We start from the raw sequence: 15,772 nt of genomic DNA, 5'->3' as shown, positions 1-15,772 counted from the left end.
TTGGAGACAGAGTCTTAGTCTTGCTCTGTCGCCCAGGCTGGAGTGCAGTGGCGCGATCTCGGCTCACTGCTACGTCGCCCCCACAGGTTTAAGTGATTCTCCTGCCTCAGCCTCCCAAGTAGCTGGGACTACTGGGAGGTGTGCACCACCATGCTGGCTAATTTTTTGTATTTTTAGTAGAGACAGAGTTTCACCGTGTTAACCAGGATGGTCTCAATCTTCTGACCGTGTGATCTGCCCACCTCAGCCTCCCATAGTGCTAGGATTACAGGCGTGAGCCACTGCCCCTGGCCCATATGCTAGTTCTATTTGTAGTTTTCTGAGGAACCCCCATATTGTTCTCCATAGTGCCTATACTAATTTACATTCCCGCCAATAAGAGTTTCCTTTTCTCCAGATTCCCACCAGCATTTGTTACTTTTTGGTCTTTTTGATAATAGCCATCCATCCAACGTTGGAGTAAGATGATACCTCATTGTGGTTTTTAATTCCCATTTCCTTGATCATGAGTGAGGTTGAGCATTTTTTCAAGTATGGGTTGGTCATTTGTATGTCTTCTTTTGAGAAATATCTGTTCAGATCATTTGCCTCTTTTTTAATCGGATTTTTTCTTTTCTTTTTTTTCTTTTTTCTTTTCTCTTTTTTTTTAATTTTGTTGGTGTTGAAATAACATCATAACTTCAATAACAAAAAGCCACGGAAGCACAGAAGAGAAAACACTTAACTCTTCCCCTGAGGGTTAGAAAGCAATCACTTGCAGCACAACAGGGGCTGTGTAACTGCATTTACATATACTAAACATCAAAAGTACAATAAAGGTTTCTCTGGAGGGATTCATTCTCTTGATCACATCTAACAGTTTGTATTCTAAGACATGTCTAACACTTATGATATTTATTATGCCTATTTGCTACTCTCACCCACACATTCTTTAACAGTGAAATCAAGCTAATGATAATTGGATGTAAGTTTAAAGTTTGAGAATCCCTAATATTTTAGTTCTCTCAGTTTCATCTTAAGACATTTTCTTTCTACCGATAAAATGTAGGAAATAAATATGAATGTAGGGTGACACTGAATTAAATGGAAAATCTTATTTTACCTTCTCTTTGTATACCAGATATTTTAAGAAATTCCAGTACTGTGGGTATGCACCACATGTTCGCAGCTGTAAACCAAACACTGATGGAATTTCATCTCTAGAGAATCTCTTGGCAAGCATTATTCAGAGAGTATTTGTCTGGGTTGTATCTGCAGTTACCTGCTTTGGAAACATTTTTGTCATTTGCATGCGACCTTATATCAGGTCTGAGAACAAGCTGTATGCCATGTCAATCATTTCTCTCTGCTGTGAGTATTTCCTGGTTAAAGGGGAATTGTAGTTTTGAAATATACAAAGGCATTATTAGAAAATAAGTTATGTGAGTGGTAGAATTACAGAATTTTACATTTTCTCCTTTTTGCTTATATGCTGTTTTCACATTTTCTTCAAAGAAAATAGAATTACTTTAGCAATAAGAAAAAATACGGTTTTTTAAACTAGGAAATTTAATCACCTTACACAAATTAACAAAGCTTTCACTTACTAGTTCTCTCCCATACGGTGGCTCCAAAGGCACGATATTTTGTTGAAGCATCTAAAATCTTTCACTACAAATAAAATTGCAACCTCCTATGGTCACAATTTTACATGCAGACCTGTACTTACTTTTTTATTTGTATGTCCAGTTCACAGATATTGACTTGACAACTACATGTTTTCCTGATCTCTGAGCTACTAGAAGTTTTTTCCACTCTAACTGAAATGTGTAAATAAGAAAATGTTTTCAGGGAGTATTCATTTTTTCAAAAAGTTGTTGCAATGTAATGGCAAGGTATTATGTTAAATGAACACTGCAAAGAAAAATAAGGAAGAAACCAGTCCTCAGGATGTTTGCAGTGTAGGTCAAGTGGCCTAGAATTTATCCATGCTCCCTTAAGCAAGTAAAACATCAATCTACATGAGGTTCTACTTTTGTGTGTGTGCTGCCCCCATGTACTGTCCGCATCCTTATTTAAACTCTAATGTCTAAATATTTTTTTTTATTGCAAGCTATGTAAGAAACAGAACTCAGAAACCATTTACTATTTTGTATTGCTAGCTACAAAATTTTTAGTAAGTTCAATTTCCCTGGTGAAGCCTAGACTATAACTTCAGAGTTAAAGGCTTAGGGTCAGCCTTATGATTTATACAGTGATGTGATTTTAGGGATTTTGTGTAGAATGCTTGTGCAGTCCAAAAATCTCACCCACTTTCTGATATGTAACGTTTGCTTAAAAAGAAATATGCCAAGTAGTCTAAGAGAGCTAATTCCTGGGATTGGAGACCCTAAAAAGAGACAGGAAAAGATGTAAAAATTGAAAGACAGAGGAAACAGTAGTGCTTAGACCAACTCTGGTAAGTAACTTAAGCCCCTTAAAATTGTACTGACTGCAAAGCAGTTCATAATTATTCATATCTCTTAAATTATAGGCTTCAAAATTCAGTCATAACTCTATCACAGGAACTTGTGAATTACTTTCTCCGAAATTTTGTGTGATGCCTCAAGCTTGTTGCGTTGGTTGAATTTCAGTGGAAGAGCTGAACCAAATAATGCCAACCTCATCTAGGTCCCTAACTGAATGCTCTACGTGATTGCATTTTGTTCATTTATTCAGCACTTCTACATGATGGGTCTAGAACAGAGAATAGAATAGACAAGATCTCTGCTCTTAAAGACTTGCACTTGAAAGGAAAATGAAGACATGATTGCATAATTAATTGTAGAGAGTACCTTTGAGAGTGGTTACCAAAGAGAGTCTATGAATAGATCCTCATCTGTAAAGAAATTCTTAGGAGAATAAAACTTACCTCTTCCTGAGAGAGAAGAAACTTGTCTATTTTTTCTAGCATTAAAAATATTATTGCTTATTGATGATTTTATGATACCTATTTATTTCTCTAAATTTGTGAAACTATGACTCCTCTAGGTGCCGACTGCTTAATGGGAATATATTTATTCGTGATCGGAGGCTTTGACCTAAAGTTTCGTGGAGAATACAATAAGCATGCGCAGCTGTGGATGGAGAGTACTCATTGTCAGCTTGTAGGATCTTTGGCCATTCTGTCCACAGAAGTATCAGTTTTACTGTTAACATTTCTGACACTGGAAAAATACATCTGCATTGTCTATCCTTTTAGATGTGTGAGACCTGGAAAATGCAGAACAATTACAGTTCTGATTCTCATTTGGATTACTGGGTTTATAGTAGCTTTCATTCCATTGAGCAATAAGGAATTTTTCAAAAACTACTATGGCACCAATGGAGTATGCTTCCCTCTTCATTCAGAAGATACAGAAAGTATTGGAGCCCAGATTTATTCAGTGGCAATTTTTCTTGGTAAGAAACTAAGAAACTAATGTTCACAAGTTTTTACTTCAAATATTCCAACCAGCTGTTAGTAAGAATGAGGGTGAATTCTATCAGAATCCCCAGCAAGGATTTTCCTCCCCAAATTATACTGTTACATAAATTCCAATCTGACACAGCTTAATAAAAGACACTAAACACCTTTATTTCATGTATTCACCCTAAACATGCTAAGTAACATATGTTTTGGCTCTTTGCTTTATAATATGAACATAATGGTATTTATTATCTTTTCAAATTCATGTGTGTAGCAACACACATCTCTGGCTTGCGAGTGTACATACAACTGTTCTAAACCAGCAATGTAAAAATATTCTCAGAGTATAGCAAAAAGTAACTGGATTAGAAAAAAAAATCACTAGGCCAGGCACAATGGCTTATGCTCAGTGCTTTGGGAGGCCAAGGTTGGAGGATCACTTGAGGCCAGGAGTTGAGACCAGCCTGGGCAACATAGCAAGACCCCATCTCTACAAAATTATTTTTAAAAAATTAGCTGGTGTGAGGCCAGGCGCAGTGGCTCATACCTGTAACCCCAGCACTTTTGGAGGCCGAGGCGAGCTGATCACAAGGTCAGGAGTTCAAGACCAGCCTGACCAATATGGTAAAACCCCGTCTCTACTAAAAACACAAAACTTAGCCAGGCATGGTGGTACACCTGCAGTCCCAGCTACTTGGGAGACTGAGGCAGGAGGATTGCTTGAGCCCAGGAATTTGAGGCTGCAGTGAGCTATGAATGTACCACTGCATTTCAGTCAGTGACAAACAAGAACCCATCTCTGAAAAAATTAAAAATAAAACATCACTAATACTAGAAAGCTTAAAAACCCAAGATATTCGTTGAATTACTGTAATTTCAATATCTCATTTTAAAAGTAAACATTTTAGCATTCTTCACTACTTCCACAAAGCCTCATCTCAAAAAAATTCATGATTTTTGTGGACTTTAGTAATTCTTTATGAAGAAAAAACCCACACATTATAGTCTTTGTATCTTTAGTAATAACATCTTTGTATCTTTAGTAATAAAAATGTTTTATTTATGTTTGTTCATTTTGAAAAAATATTTCTATACATTAATAATACTGTTTGTATTCCAAATAGGTATTAATTTGGCTGCATTTATCATCATAGTTTTTTCCTATGGAAGCATGTTTTATAGTGTTCATCAAAGTGCCATAACAGCAACTGAAATACAGAATCAAGTTAAAAAAGAGATGATCCTTGCCAAACGTTTTTTCTTTATAGTATTTACTGATGCATTATGCTGGATACCCATTTTTGTAGTGAAATTTCTTTCACTGCTTCAGGTAGAAATACCAGGTACAATATTTTTTTTCTCTCCTTAAAGAAATAATAAATCTGTTTGTGCAGTGTTCTTTTAAGGAAGACAATTAGAATTCTTAACACTAAACAATTTAAAGAATTGTACATCAGAGCCGGGCACAGTGGCTCATGCCTGTAATCCCAGCACTCTGGGAGGCCAAGACAGGCAGATCACTTGAGGTCAGGAGTTTGAGGCTAGCCTGGCCAACATGGGGAAACCCCATGTCTACTAAAAATACAAAATTAGCTGGGCATGGTGGTGCACTACTGTAGTCCCAGCTACTCAGGAGGCTAAGGCATGAGAATTGCTTGAACTCGGGAGGCAGAGGTTGCAGTGAGCCGAGATTGCGCCTCCAGCCTGGGTGACAGAGCCCTCCCCCGCCCAAAAAAAATTGTAAGTCATAGTTGTAGGTACTTTTGGCTATGTTCATCAATATAACATTTACTGGGAAAGAACTATTTTTTTCCATAAATGCCTAATAATACAATTACTATGGGAACAAAGAAGCAATGAGTGACCAAAACAAATTAAATACAGTGTTGAAATTCTAATCATCACATGCTTAAGGTGACTAGAAAGGAAAACAGGCCAAAACAATTCTCAAATGATTACTGCATTTTTTTCAGAATGTAAGAAAATTTTCTTCCTGTAATACATGCAATTTAGTGAAGATCATGCCAGAGTGTGAAAAATAATAGAAGCAAACATTCTTGGCATTTAAAAAGAATGTAGGCTGGTGTGGTGGCTCACACCTATAATCTGGTACTTTGAGAGGCCAATGTGGGAGGATCACTTGAGCCTAGGAGTTCGAAGCTGCAGTGAGCTGTGATTGTACCACTGCACTCTAGTCTGGGTGACAGAGCAAGATCCTGTCTCAAAAAAAAAAATTAAAAAAATAACAATGTACATTACATCCATTAGGATGACTACTATTTTGAAAAAACACACATACGAAAAAAAAAAAAAAAAGTGTTGGTAAAGATGTGGAGAAATTGGAATCCTTGTGAATTGCTGGTAGAAAAATAAAATGGTACAGCTGCTATGGAAGACAATATGGCAGTTACCATCCAATGTAAACATAGAGTTACCATCCAATGTGGAAATTCTCCTAAGAAAAAAACCAAAACAATTGAAAGCAGGGACTCAAACAGATATCTATACACCCATGTTGATAGCAGCATTATTCACAATAGCCAAAAGTTAGAAGCAACACAAATGTCCATAGATTAGGTAAATGGATAAACAAAATGTGGTACATACGCACAATGGATTAGTATTTAGTCTTGTAAAGGAAGGAAATTTTGACAAACGCTGCAATATAGATGAACCTTGAAGATACTGTGCTAAGTGAAATAAGTTAGACACAAAAGGACAAATATTTTATTTCACTTACATGACGTTTCTGATATAGTCAGATTCATAGAACATAGAACGGTGTTTTCTAGGGGTTGAGGTAAGGGAGAATGGAGAGTGATTGTTTAACAGGCATTGAGTTTCCATTTGGGAGATGAAATCATTCTGGAGATAGATGGTGGTTATGGTACAACAATGTGAACGTACTTAGTGCCACTGAGCTGTCCACTTAAAAATGGTTACATGGTATATTTTATGTTATGCATATTTTACCACAATGAAAAGTGCATATATCCTGTTAAATATATATATATTTATATATATAAAATGCAGTTTATATTCACATTTTAAAATTTTCATGTAGCAGGGCGCAGTGGCTCACACTTGCAATCCCAGCACTTTGGGAGGCTGAGGTGGGCAGATTACTTGCGGTCAGGAGTTGGAGACCAGCCTGGCCAACATGGTGAAACCCCATCTCTACTAAAAACACAAAAATTTAGCTGGGCATGGTGGCATGCACTTGTAGTCCCAGCTACTTGGAAGGCTGAGGCACGAGCTACTTGGAAGGCTGAGGCACGAGAATGCTTGAACCTGGGAGGCAGAGGCTGCAGTGAGCAGAGATTGCGCCACTGCAGTACAACCTGGGTGATAGAGGGAGACTCTGTCTCAGGAGAAAAAAAGAAAAAAATTGTATGTATTAATACATAATTTTAATTGTGTTCTGTACTATGGATGATGGTGATAGTATCTTACATTTTATGAACAACAAAAAGAAGGCCAAGGGGGGAGTGCTTGAACCCAGGATATTGAAACCAGCTTGGACAACATAGGGAGACCCTGAGACCCCAACTCTTCAAAACATAAAAAAATAAAAAATTAGCCGGGCATGGTGGCACATGCCTGTGGTCCCAGCTACTCAAGAGGGTGAGGTACAAGGATCACTTGGGCCCAGGAGGCCGAGACTGCAGTGAGCCATGTTCACACCACTGCACTCCAGCCTGAGCAACAGCATGAGACCCTGTCTCAAAACAAAACATAAAACAAAGCGTAATGACAGCATCAATTAAATTATAATAAAATCAGAGTATTTTGGTATTTGTATGTATACTAGAGTGATTTTTAAGATGGGTTTAGCCAAAGTTATTTTTTACAGAAATAAATATCTCGTCAAAAGCCAAAAAAATGCACACTTTGTTTTAAAATCAAGTGGCAAAAAGAAATATATTAAATAAAAGTGTACATATTCTGACAAATACTATATGCACTATTAAAATACTTGAAAAGTCTTTTAATTATTAGGCACTTAAATCTATGACTTAAATACTAAACAATGTTTTTTTCCTAAAATATAATCATAATATGTAATCACTTTGTGAAAATATTTCTACCTAAAGGAATATTTTGTTGATGTATTCAAGAAGAGCTACTTAGCAAAGAATGCCATTCTTTTTCAGCACTAGTATTCCCCTCACACACTGGCACTCTGGAAAGATATATTGGAAACAAATATAGACTTGCTATTTAATTATGTGACCTCAAAGGAAAAAAATTAAAACTCAAAAAGGGGTTGGAATGAAAGAAACAAGGAAATTGGGTTTCTATACCTTATAAACATCTGTAAACACTGAAACTGTTCCATTTTTCTTTTCTAGGTACCATAACCTCTTGGGTAGTGATTTTTATTCTGCCCATCAACAGTGCTTTGAACCCAGTTCTCTATACTCTGACCACAAGACCATTCAAAGAAATGATTCATCAGTTTTGGTATAACTACAGACAAAGAAGATCTATGGACAGCAAAGGTCAGAAAACATATGCTCCATCGTTCATCTGGGTGGAAATGTGGCCACTGCAGGAGATGCCACCTGAGTTAATGAAGCCGGACCTTTTCACATACCCCTGTGAAATGTCACTGATTTCTCAATCAACAAGACTCAATTCCTATTCATGACTGACTCTGAAACTCATTTCTTCACAGAGAATCCTGTGGGGGTGCTTCATGAGGGATTTACTGGTATGAAATGAATAGCACAAAATTAATTTATAATAATGGCTAAGATAAATAGTTTACAAGGACATGAGGAAAAATAAAAAGGACTAATGCTCTTATAAAGGGAAGTAATTATATCAATTATATATATATAAGTAGACATTTTACATAAGAAATTAAGAGAAATCTACTTCAGTAACATTCATTCATTTTTCTAACATGCATTTATTGTGTACCCACTACTATATGCATAGCATTGCAATAAATTCCTGGAAGTAGACAATGCAGAACCTTTCAATCTGTAGATTGTGTTTAATTACAAAAGACTATACAAAGTCCATCTACAGTTCCTAGAGCTTTGCCTGTCATGTGCATCAGCAAGAATCATAGGCACTTTTAAATAAAGGTTTAAAATTTTGGAATACTCATTGTAATTGCATCATAGAAAATGTCTGACTGTTTGCAAAATAATATTCTGTTTTAAGAATCCATCTTACCTCTCTTTAAGTCTCCATACATTTGAAAGCCAACACAACATATTTATTACTATGAAAAAAGATGCTTTGCTAGAAGCACAAAAACAGCACTTCTTTTGGCACTTCCTGCCCAATTTTCTCTTTGCTTTAAATGAACATCATCAAATGAGATTGAAATAGGAGAGTATGAGTACTGCAGAGAAGTGGATCAGAAAAGCTAGGATGAGGATAAACATTTAGATCAGTGGAAACTCCTGAAATAAATCCTCATATGGTCAGTTAACTGATTTTCAACAAGGATGCCAAGACAAACATAAAAAGGCTTTGCAACAAACCATGCTGTTTTAAGAACAGACTTAAGTGGTTTAATTCACCCACTTTAGATGGGTGAATGTTATGGTATGTGAAATATCTCAATAAAGCAGTTAAAAGGAAAAAGAGCTAGAATGCACTGATTCAGGAACTTAATTTCAGGAAGGGAAGTCTATGTACATATGTACATGTTTCACTTTAAGCAGAAAATCGTTCTTCAAGAAATGACTTTACCTTCTCTTTAAACTGCCAGCACGTAAGATACTAACTTTTTAACTAGTTGTTCTTCTCTAGTCTCTAAGTTATTAGAATTTTTTGCTTTCATAATTTAAAACCTTTAAGTAGGAGAAGAAAATGTTTTCAGATAGTTTCAAATACACCAAAACATCTGAAACACAAAATACTGGAATCAAACCATAATGCACTTATCAAATATATAGTTGTATAGATTTATTTTGAAAATAAATTATCTGAAATTTAACTCTATTAAAAATGGATTGCTTTTGGGTTTTTTTCTCTGCTTACTTGGAATAATCTCAATAAGTTTTCTACATGAAGAACATGGTATAATTTCAATGTAACTCAGAACATAATAGAAAACTATAGTTCTGCTTATAATATTCAATAATATAACTACTGATAGTTCTATAATAAATAAAATAGCCAGTTGCAGTGACATGTAACTGTAGTCCCAGCTACATGGGAGGCTGTGTCCAATCTGGGCAACCTAGTGGGATAGTCTCTAAAATATAAATAAATAAAATAGGCTACAATTTTTAAATTTGAAAATAACCTACAAAAAGTAAATAATAAAAAAGCTTATGCAAAATGAAAACAGGCCAAGTGCAGTGGCTCACACCTATCATCTCAGTGTTTGGGAGGCCAAGGCAGGAAGATCATTGAGGCCAGGGGTTCAAGACCAGCCTAAACAACAGTGACACCCAAAATTAAAAAATAAATTAACTGGGCATGGTGACACATACCCATAGTCCTAGTTAATAGGGAGGCTGAGTTGGGAGGACTGCTTGAGCCTAGGATTTGGAGGCTGCAGTGTTCTGTGATTGTGCCACTGCACTCCAGCTTAGGCAACAGAGCAAGACCTTGTCTCTAAAAAAATTTTTTTTTAATTCTTTGGGTTTTGTTTTTGTTTTTGTTTTGAGACAGCTTTGCTATGTCGCCCAGACTGGAGTGCAGTAGTGCAATCTCGGCTCACTGCAACGTCTGCCTCCCAGGTTCAAGCAATTCTCCTGTCTCAGCCTCCCAGGTAACTGGGGCTACAGGCACACACCACCACGCCTGGCTAATTTTTGTAATCTTAGTAGAGACAGGGTTTCACATGTTGGCCAGGCTGGTCTGTAACTCCTGACCTTGTGATCCACCCGCCTCGGCCTCCCAAAGTGCTGGGATTATAGGTGTGAGCCACCGTGCCTGGCCTAATTCTTTCTTAAGATTATTTTATGATTAATTCCTTAGAAGTCCTATTACTACTAATTCCAAGTAATAGAATAGGAAATTTTATTTCTATTTATTTATTTATTTATTTCTGATATGGAGTCTTGCTCTGTCACACAGGCTGGAGTGCAGTGACGCAATTTCAGCTCACTGCAACCTACGCCTCCCAGGTTCAAGCAATTCTCCTGCCTCAGCCTCCCAAGTAGCTGGGATTACAGGTACATGCCGCCACGCCCGGGTAATTTTTGTATTTTTAGTAGAGATGGGGTTTCACCATGTTGGCCAGACTGGTTTCAAACTCCTGATATCATGATCAGCCTGCCTCGGTCTCCAAAACCAAAGTGCTGGGATTACAGATGTGAGCCACTGTGCCTGGCCTTTTTCTTTCTTTCTTTCTTTTTTAAGATGGAGTCTCTCTCGTCACCCAGGCTGGAGTGCAGTGGCATGATGTCGGCTCACTGCAGGCTGGAGTGCAGTGGCCTGATCTCAGTTCACTGCCCCCTCCGCCTGCAGGGTTCAAGTGATTCTCCTGCCTCAGATTCCCAAATAGCTGGGATTGCAGGCACCCACCACTATGCCTCGCTAATTTTTGTATTTTTAGTAGAGATGCAGTTTCACCATGTTAGCCAGGCCGATCTCGAACTCCTGACCTCAGGTGATCCACCCACCTCAGCCTCCCAAAGTGCTGGGATTACAGGCGTGAGCCACTGCACCCAGCCAAATATTTTTATTAAAAAGAATAACTAAGAAAGAATAAAAGCAATACTCATGGATAGAAGAAATTTAGTCCAACAAAAATCATGGTCTTAACCTGTTTAAGAGTCTTAGAAATACATTAAATTTACGAAGTACACATCTGAAACTTCCTTTAGCATTTAACATATTTTTAAACAACTTTCTAGAGGCATTTGACTTCCTGTCTTCTCAACCCACTCACTCTTCCACCCTTCCACCTCCTGAAATAGAGTAACTTCAATTTAATTTGATAAGTAATTATTAACATACTACATAACTATCTCCTTAGATACTTCTATAGAAAATGCAACAGAAGCACTCAGTTAACTACGATTTGTATCAAGGTTTGCTTAGAAATGTAGCTTATGGACCATGATCTAGGTCAAATCAATCCTCTAAATCAAGTGAGCCTAAGTTGTTTTAAAAATTTAAAGTTTTGCCAGGAAAACCTCAACTTTTATTTTTTACACGTTTTTTTAAGAGTACTAATTCATCATACTAACACATCATCTCTCCTAAATGACTGGGAAAACCTTGGCAATTTAGACATGGATAAAGTAGAAGGCAAAGAGCAAAGTGGAAGGAATACACAGCTGGAATCGTAAAGCCATGCGTTTTACTCGACAAACTGTCAAGTGAACTGCTCTAGGTAAGAGACCTCAAAATACAAAAGTGGTTTAATTTTATAAAATTGCTCCTCTTTTAGAGAAAATCTTTCACTGGAAGCCTCATTCACTCTTGTTTTAAGCCTTTTTCTTATCTACAGACTAGGGCAATCTCATCCACTTTAATATGGCCTCAAACACTATGGATATACTGATGATGCCCTTATTTTTGCCTTTGGCTTGTTCTCTCCCCTAAACTGCCCACTTGTGTATACCACTGCCCACTTGACATTTCCACTTGAGTGAGTATCTCACTGGCTTTTTAATGTCATCATTATGCACGAATCTAGAATCTGATGTCTGATTCTTCTCCTATAGACCTTGTCTTGCTGAATTGCACCCGATGGCCCAAGCTCGAAATCTGGGAGTCATCCTTGACTCCTCCTTCTCCTTTATCCACAATATCAAATCACCCAGTCCTCCCTTGATTCTACCTCATATACATCTTTTAAATCCATCCAGTCTCTTCATCCCAATTCCCAGTACCTTAGTTTGGGTCAACATTATATCTTATTGCGATATTTGCAATAACCTTTTAACAAACCTCCATACCTCCAATTCTAATTTGGTCAGTTGATCTTTATAGGTTTTTAGAGCTTACCAAAAAAATTAAAATAATCTCAGGAAAAAAATTGAGTGTTATACAGTTACTAGCACAAATATTCTGCTTTTGGATGTTGTATTTTGGGTTTGCCATAGAAACAGAGAGAGATTCTAAGGAATTGTCTCACGTGATTGTGGAGACTGGCAACTCTAAACATCTGCAGGGCCGATGTCCCAATTGAAAGGCACACAGGCTGTTTAGAACCAGGAAGAGCCAGTGCCAATTCAAAGGCTGTCAGGAAGAGTTGATGTTGGAGGCCAGGACTTCAGGCGGATTTCTCCCTTGCTGGGGGAGGGTCAGCCCTTTGTTCTATTCAGGCCTTCTACGGATAGGATGGTCACAAGGCACACTAGGAAGGGCAGTCCGCTTTACTCAGTCCACTGATTTACATGTTGGCTTCATCCAAAAACATCCTGACTGAAAAAGTGAGAACATTATCTAAACAAATATCTAGGGATCTGTAGCCCAGTCAAGGTGAAACATAAAATTAACCATCACACATGGGGAGAGTAAATAATATGATAAGCCTGAGTATTAGTAAGTCTAGCTAGGTGGCTAGATGTGGTGTAAACAAGCCAAAGCATACCAGTTTTGGTGTCAAGTCTCACAGGCACATTTTATCTCAGCCTGTTTCCTTTCGGTAAACAGTAATGACACTTTCCTCAAAGAACTGATATGGTGACATGAAAAAAGCTTTTTTTTTTTTGAAAAGTAGTTTCGTTCTTGTTGCCCAGGCTGGAGTACAGTGGTGCAATCTCAGCTCACTGCAACCACCACCTCCTGGGTCCAAGCGATTCTTCCGCCTCAGCCTCCGGAGAAGCTGGGATTACAGGCACCCGCCACCATGCTTGACTAATGTTTTTGTATTTTTAGTAGAGATGGGGTTTCATCATGTTGGCCAGGCTGGTCTCAAACTCCTGACCTCAGGTGATCCACCCGCCTCGGCCTCCCAAAGTGCAGAGATTACAGGCGTGAGCCACCATGCCCCACCATAAAGCTCTTAACATAGTACCTGGCACATCTTTCAAACTCAGAATTTTTGAAACGAAACATATTTTTTTTAATGTTAAGTATTTCATCTTACTTTAGTCTCTTGAGGCTTTAAAAAATTTACATCAGCTGAACGCAGTGGCTCACACCTGTAATCCCAGCACTTTGAGAGGCCGAGGCAAATGGATCACCTGAGGTCAGGGGTTCAAGAGCAGCCTGGCCAACATGGTGAAACCCCGTCTCCACTAAAAATACAAAAATCAGCCGGACGTGGTGGTGCACAGCTGTAATCCCAGCTAGTAGGGAGGCTGAGGCAGGAGAATCGCTTGAACTGGGAAGCAGAAGTTGCAGTGAGCCAAGATCACACCACTGCACTTCAGCCTAGGCAACAGAGTGAGAATTTGTCTCAAAAAAAAATTTATATCATTCCTTTGGGGTTTGCATAGGGCTGGTAATGGGCTACTTACTAAGTTAAAAACAAATTCTTAAGTCTTTGAGAAAATACTTATGCTTTCAGCTCTTCCCCAACCTCTCCAATGAAGCAAATAGAAATATAAAAGGTCTAACACTGTAAACTCTTAAAAAGTGCCCATAGAAAGCTCATTACCTGAAACCAGCAGTTGTCCTAAGTTGACCATAACTCAATAGAATTAGAAATCGGTAACATGTTTTTGCTTTTCTTACAGGGATAGACAGATTGAGTTTAGCATTTAATCAAATAAATATGTAGTGGAGGAAATACAATTTCTCCTCAAGCCTCACAAGTTCATAGTTGGGACAGATTCCTATAACAAAAGACAGATTAACAAGAGAAAAACAAGTAATTTTATTTATATATGCAGTGTACATCACACAGGAGAAAACTCAATGAAAAGGTAAAACACAAGTAGTGGCTTACAATTCTGGATTATATAGCATCTTCCACAAAGAATACATTTCGGAGAAGTGTGAAAAGACAAAGGAAAGCAGTTTTAGGCTTCCAGAGGCAGAAACTGTGGGAAGGTAAACATATGGCAAGAAACTAACAGTAAGGTTTGTTTGTAGATTCCTCTGGTACTGTCTCAGCTGATTAGAGCCATCTTCTCATCTTGATATCAGAAAAGCATCTTTCTCAAAGAAGTCTGTATGGCTTGCTACAGGTAGGAAAGGACAGTTAAGATAGCCATGTCTGCAACTACTGTTTCTCAAGTACCTTTAGCTTGAAATAATCAGTATGCCAAATCAGCGTATTTGGGGGTGGCATGTTCAAATTTCCTTCAGATCAAAAGAATAGAAAGGTCAGAATCTGGCCCGTATACAGTAACTGCATGACAGATGTTGCACTTGAAACAATGATCCTCAGAGGAACAGCTATAAATGTGCAAAAATAATTAAAACAAGATTCCAAAATCATGCCATAAACGAAAACAAATTTCAGTTGGACTAAGCATCTAAATGTTAAAAACAAAAATTTTTTAACTTTTGGAAGGCTGAATAAGACTATTTTATGACATTTCCTATACAAAACCAGAAAAGCAAATCATTATGAAAGATCTGTGATTACATTAAAATTAAAAAATTCAAGATTTCATAACCAAAATATGAAGACAAACCAGACTAAAAAAGATTGTTGAAACATATATAACAGATTATTAGTATTCAAAATATGTAATATCTAAAACTGACAAGTAAAAAAACAAAAGAGAAAATGAGCAAAATGCCTGTAATCCCAGTGCTTTAGGAGGCGGCGAGATGGGAGGATCGTTTGAGTCCAGGTTTAAGGTTACAGTGAGCTATGATCCTGCCACCACACTTCAGTCTGAGCAATAAAGTGAGATCTTGTCTCTTAAAAAAAAAAAAAAAAAAAGGAGCAAAAGATATGGCCTCAGAAATCACACACTGCACTTGCTCAATATCCTGGTAGTTACAAAAGTCAGCACTGTAAAATGCAGGAGAAGGCTATATGGGGGCCAGGGATCACTGGTGCCATCTGGAGGCTGGCTACCACATACATAAAACAAATATTTTATAGCGCTTTTAAAAAATATATTTGTATTAAAAATATAAAAACACACGCTAGAATATATGCCACCTCTAGAGTTTATCTCTGGGGACTCTAGGGAGGGAAGAAGGGGACAGGATCAAAGAAGTAACAAAACGAACTTCAAATGTATCTAATATTTGCAATTACATATACATGTGTGTCTGAAGAAAATAGAGCCAAATCCTAACATTTATTACATCTGCATGGTAGAAATACATGGATGTTCTTGAACTCATTTACCTCTCCTATATCTTTGAAATATGTCAGTAAAAAGTTTTAAGGTAATGAATCCAAAGAAATGGAAATAAAATGTGCTTTTAATAACAATTTATTTTACACATTTTAAAACTGCAATTTTCAGGACATGTAAGAATATTTTCTAATAGTGAAATAAGCAT

General features: G+C 37.4%; 1 protein-coding gene across 1 annotated transcript in view; it reads left to right on the top strand.

The window, feature by feature from the left end:
- RXFP1 (relaxin family peptide receptor 1) overlaps positions 1–9,388 on the top strand; it is a 123,180-nt gene extending 113,792 nt beyond the window's left edge. Inside the window, exons 16-19 of the mRNA XM_017859715.1 lie at positions 1,121–1,350; positions 3,010–3,420; positions 4,552–4,770; positions 7,780–9,388. Coding sequence (XP_017715204.1) covers positions 1,121–1,350; positions 3,010–3,420; positions 4,552–4,770; positions 7,780–8,078 — 1,159 coding nt within the window. The 3' untranslated portion in view covers positions 8,079–9,388. The remainder of the gene's footprint in view (positions 1–1,120; positions 1,351–3,009; positions 3,421–4,551; positions 4,771–7,779) is intronic.
- Positions 9,389–15,772: the final 6,384 nt, after the last annotated feature.

The sequence above is a fragment of the Rhinopithecus bieti genome, unplaced genomic scaffold (assembly GCF_001698545.2).
Source record: "Rhinopithecus bieti isolate Rb0 unplaced genomic scaffold, ASM169854v2 scaffold_50922, whole genome shotgun sequence".
In the NCBI taxonomy this organism is placed as follows: domain Eukaryota; kingdom Metazoa; phylum Chordata; class Mammalia; order Primates; family Cercopithecidae; genus Rhinopithecus; species Rhinopithecus bieti.
The sequence above is the reverse complement of the archived record's forward strand: the minus strand, read 5'-3'. Positions and strand labels throughout refer to the sequence as shown.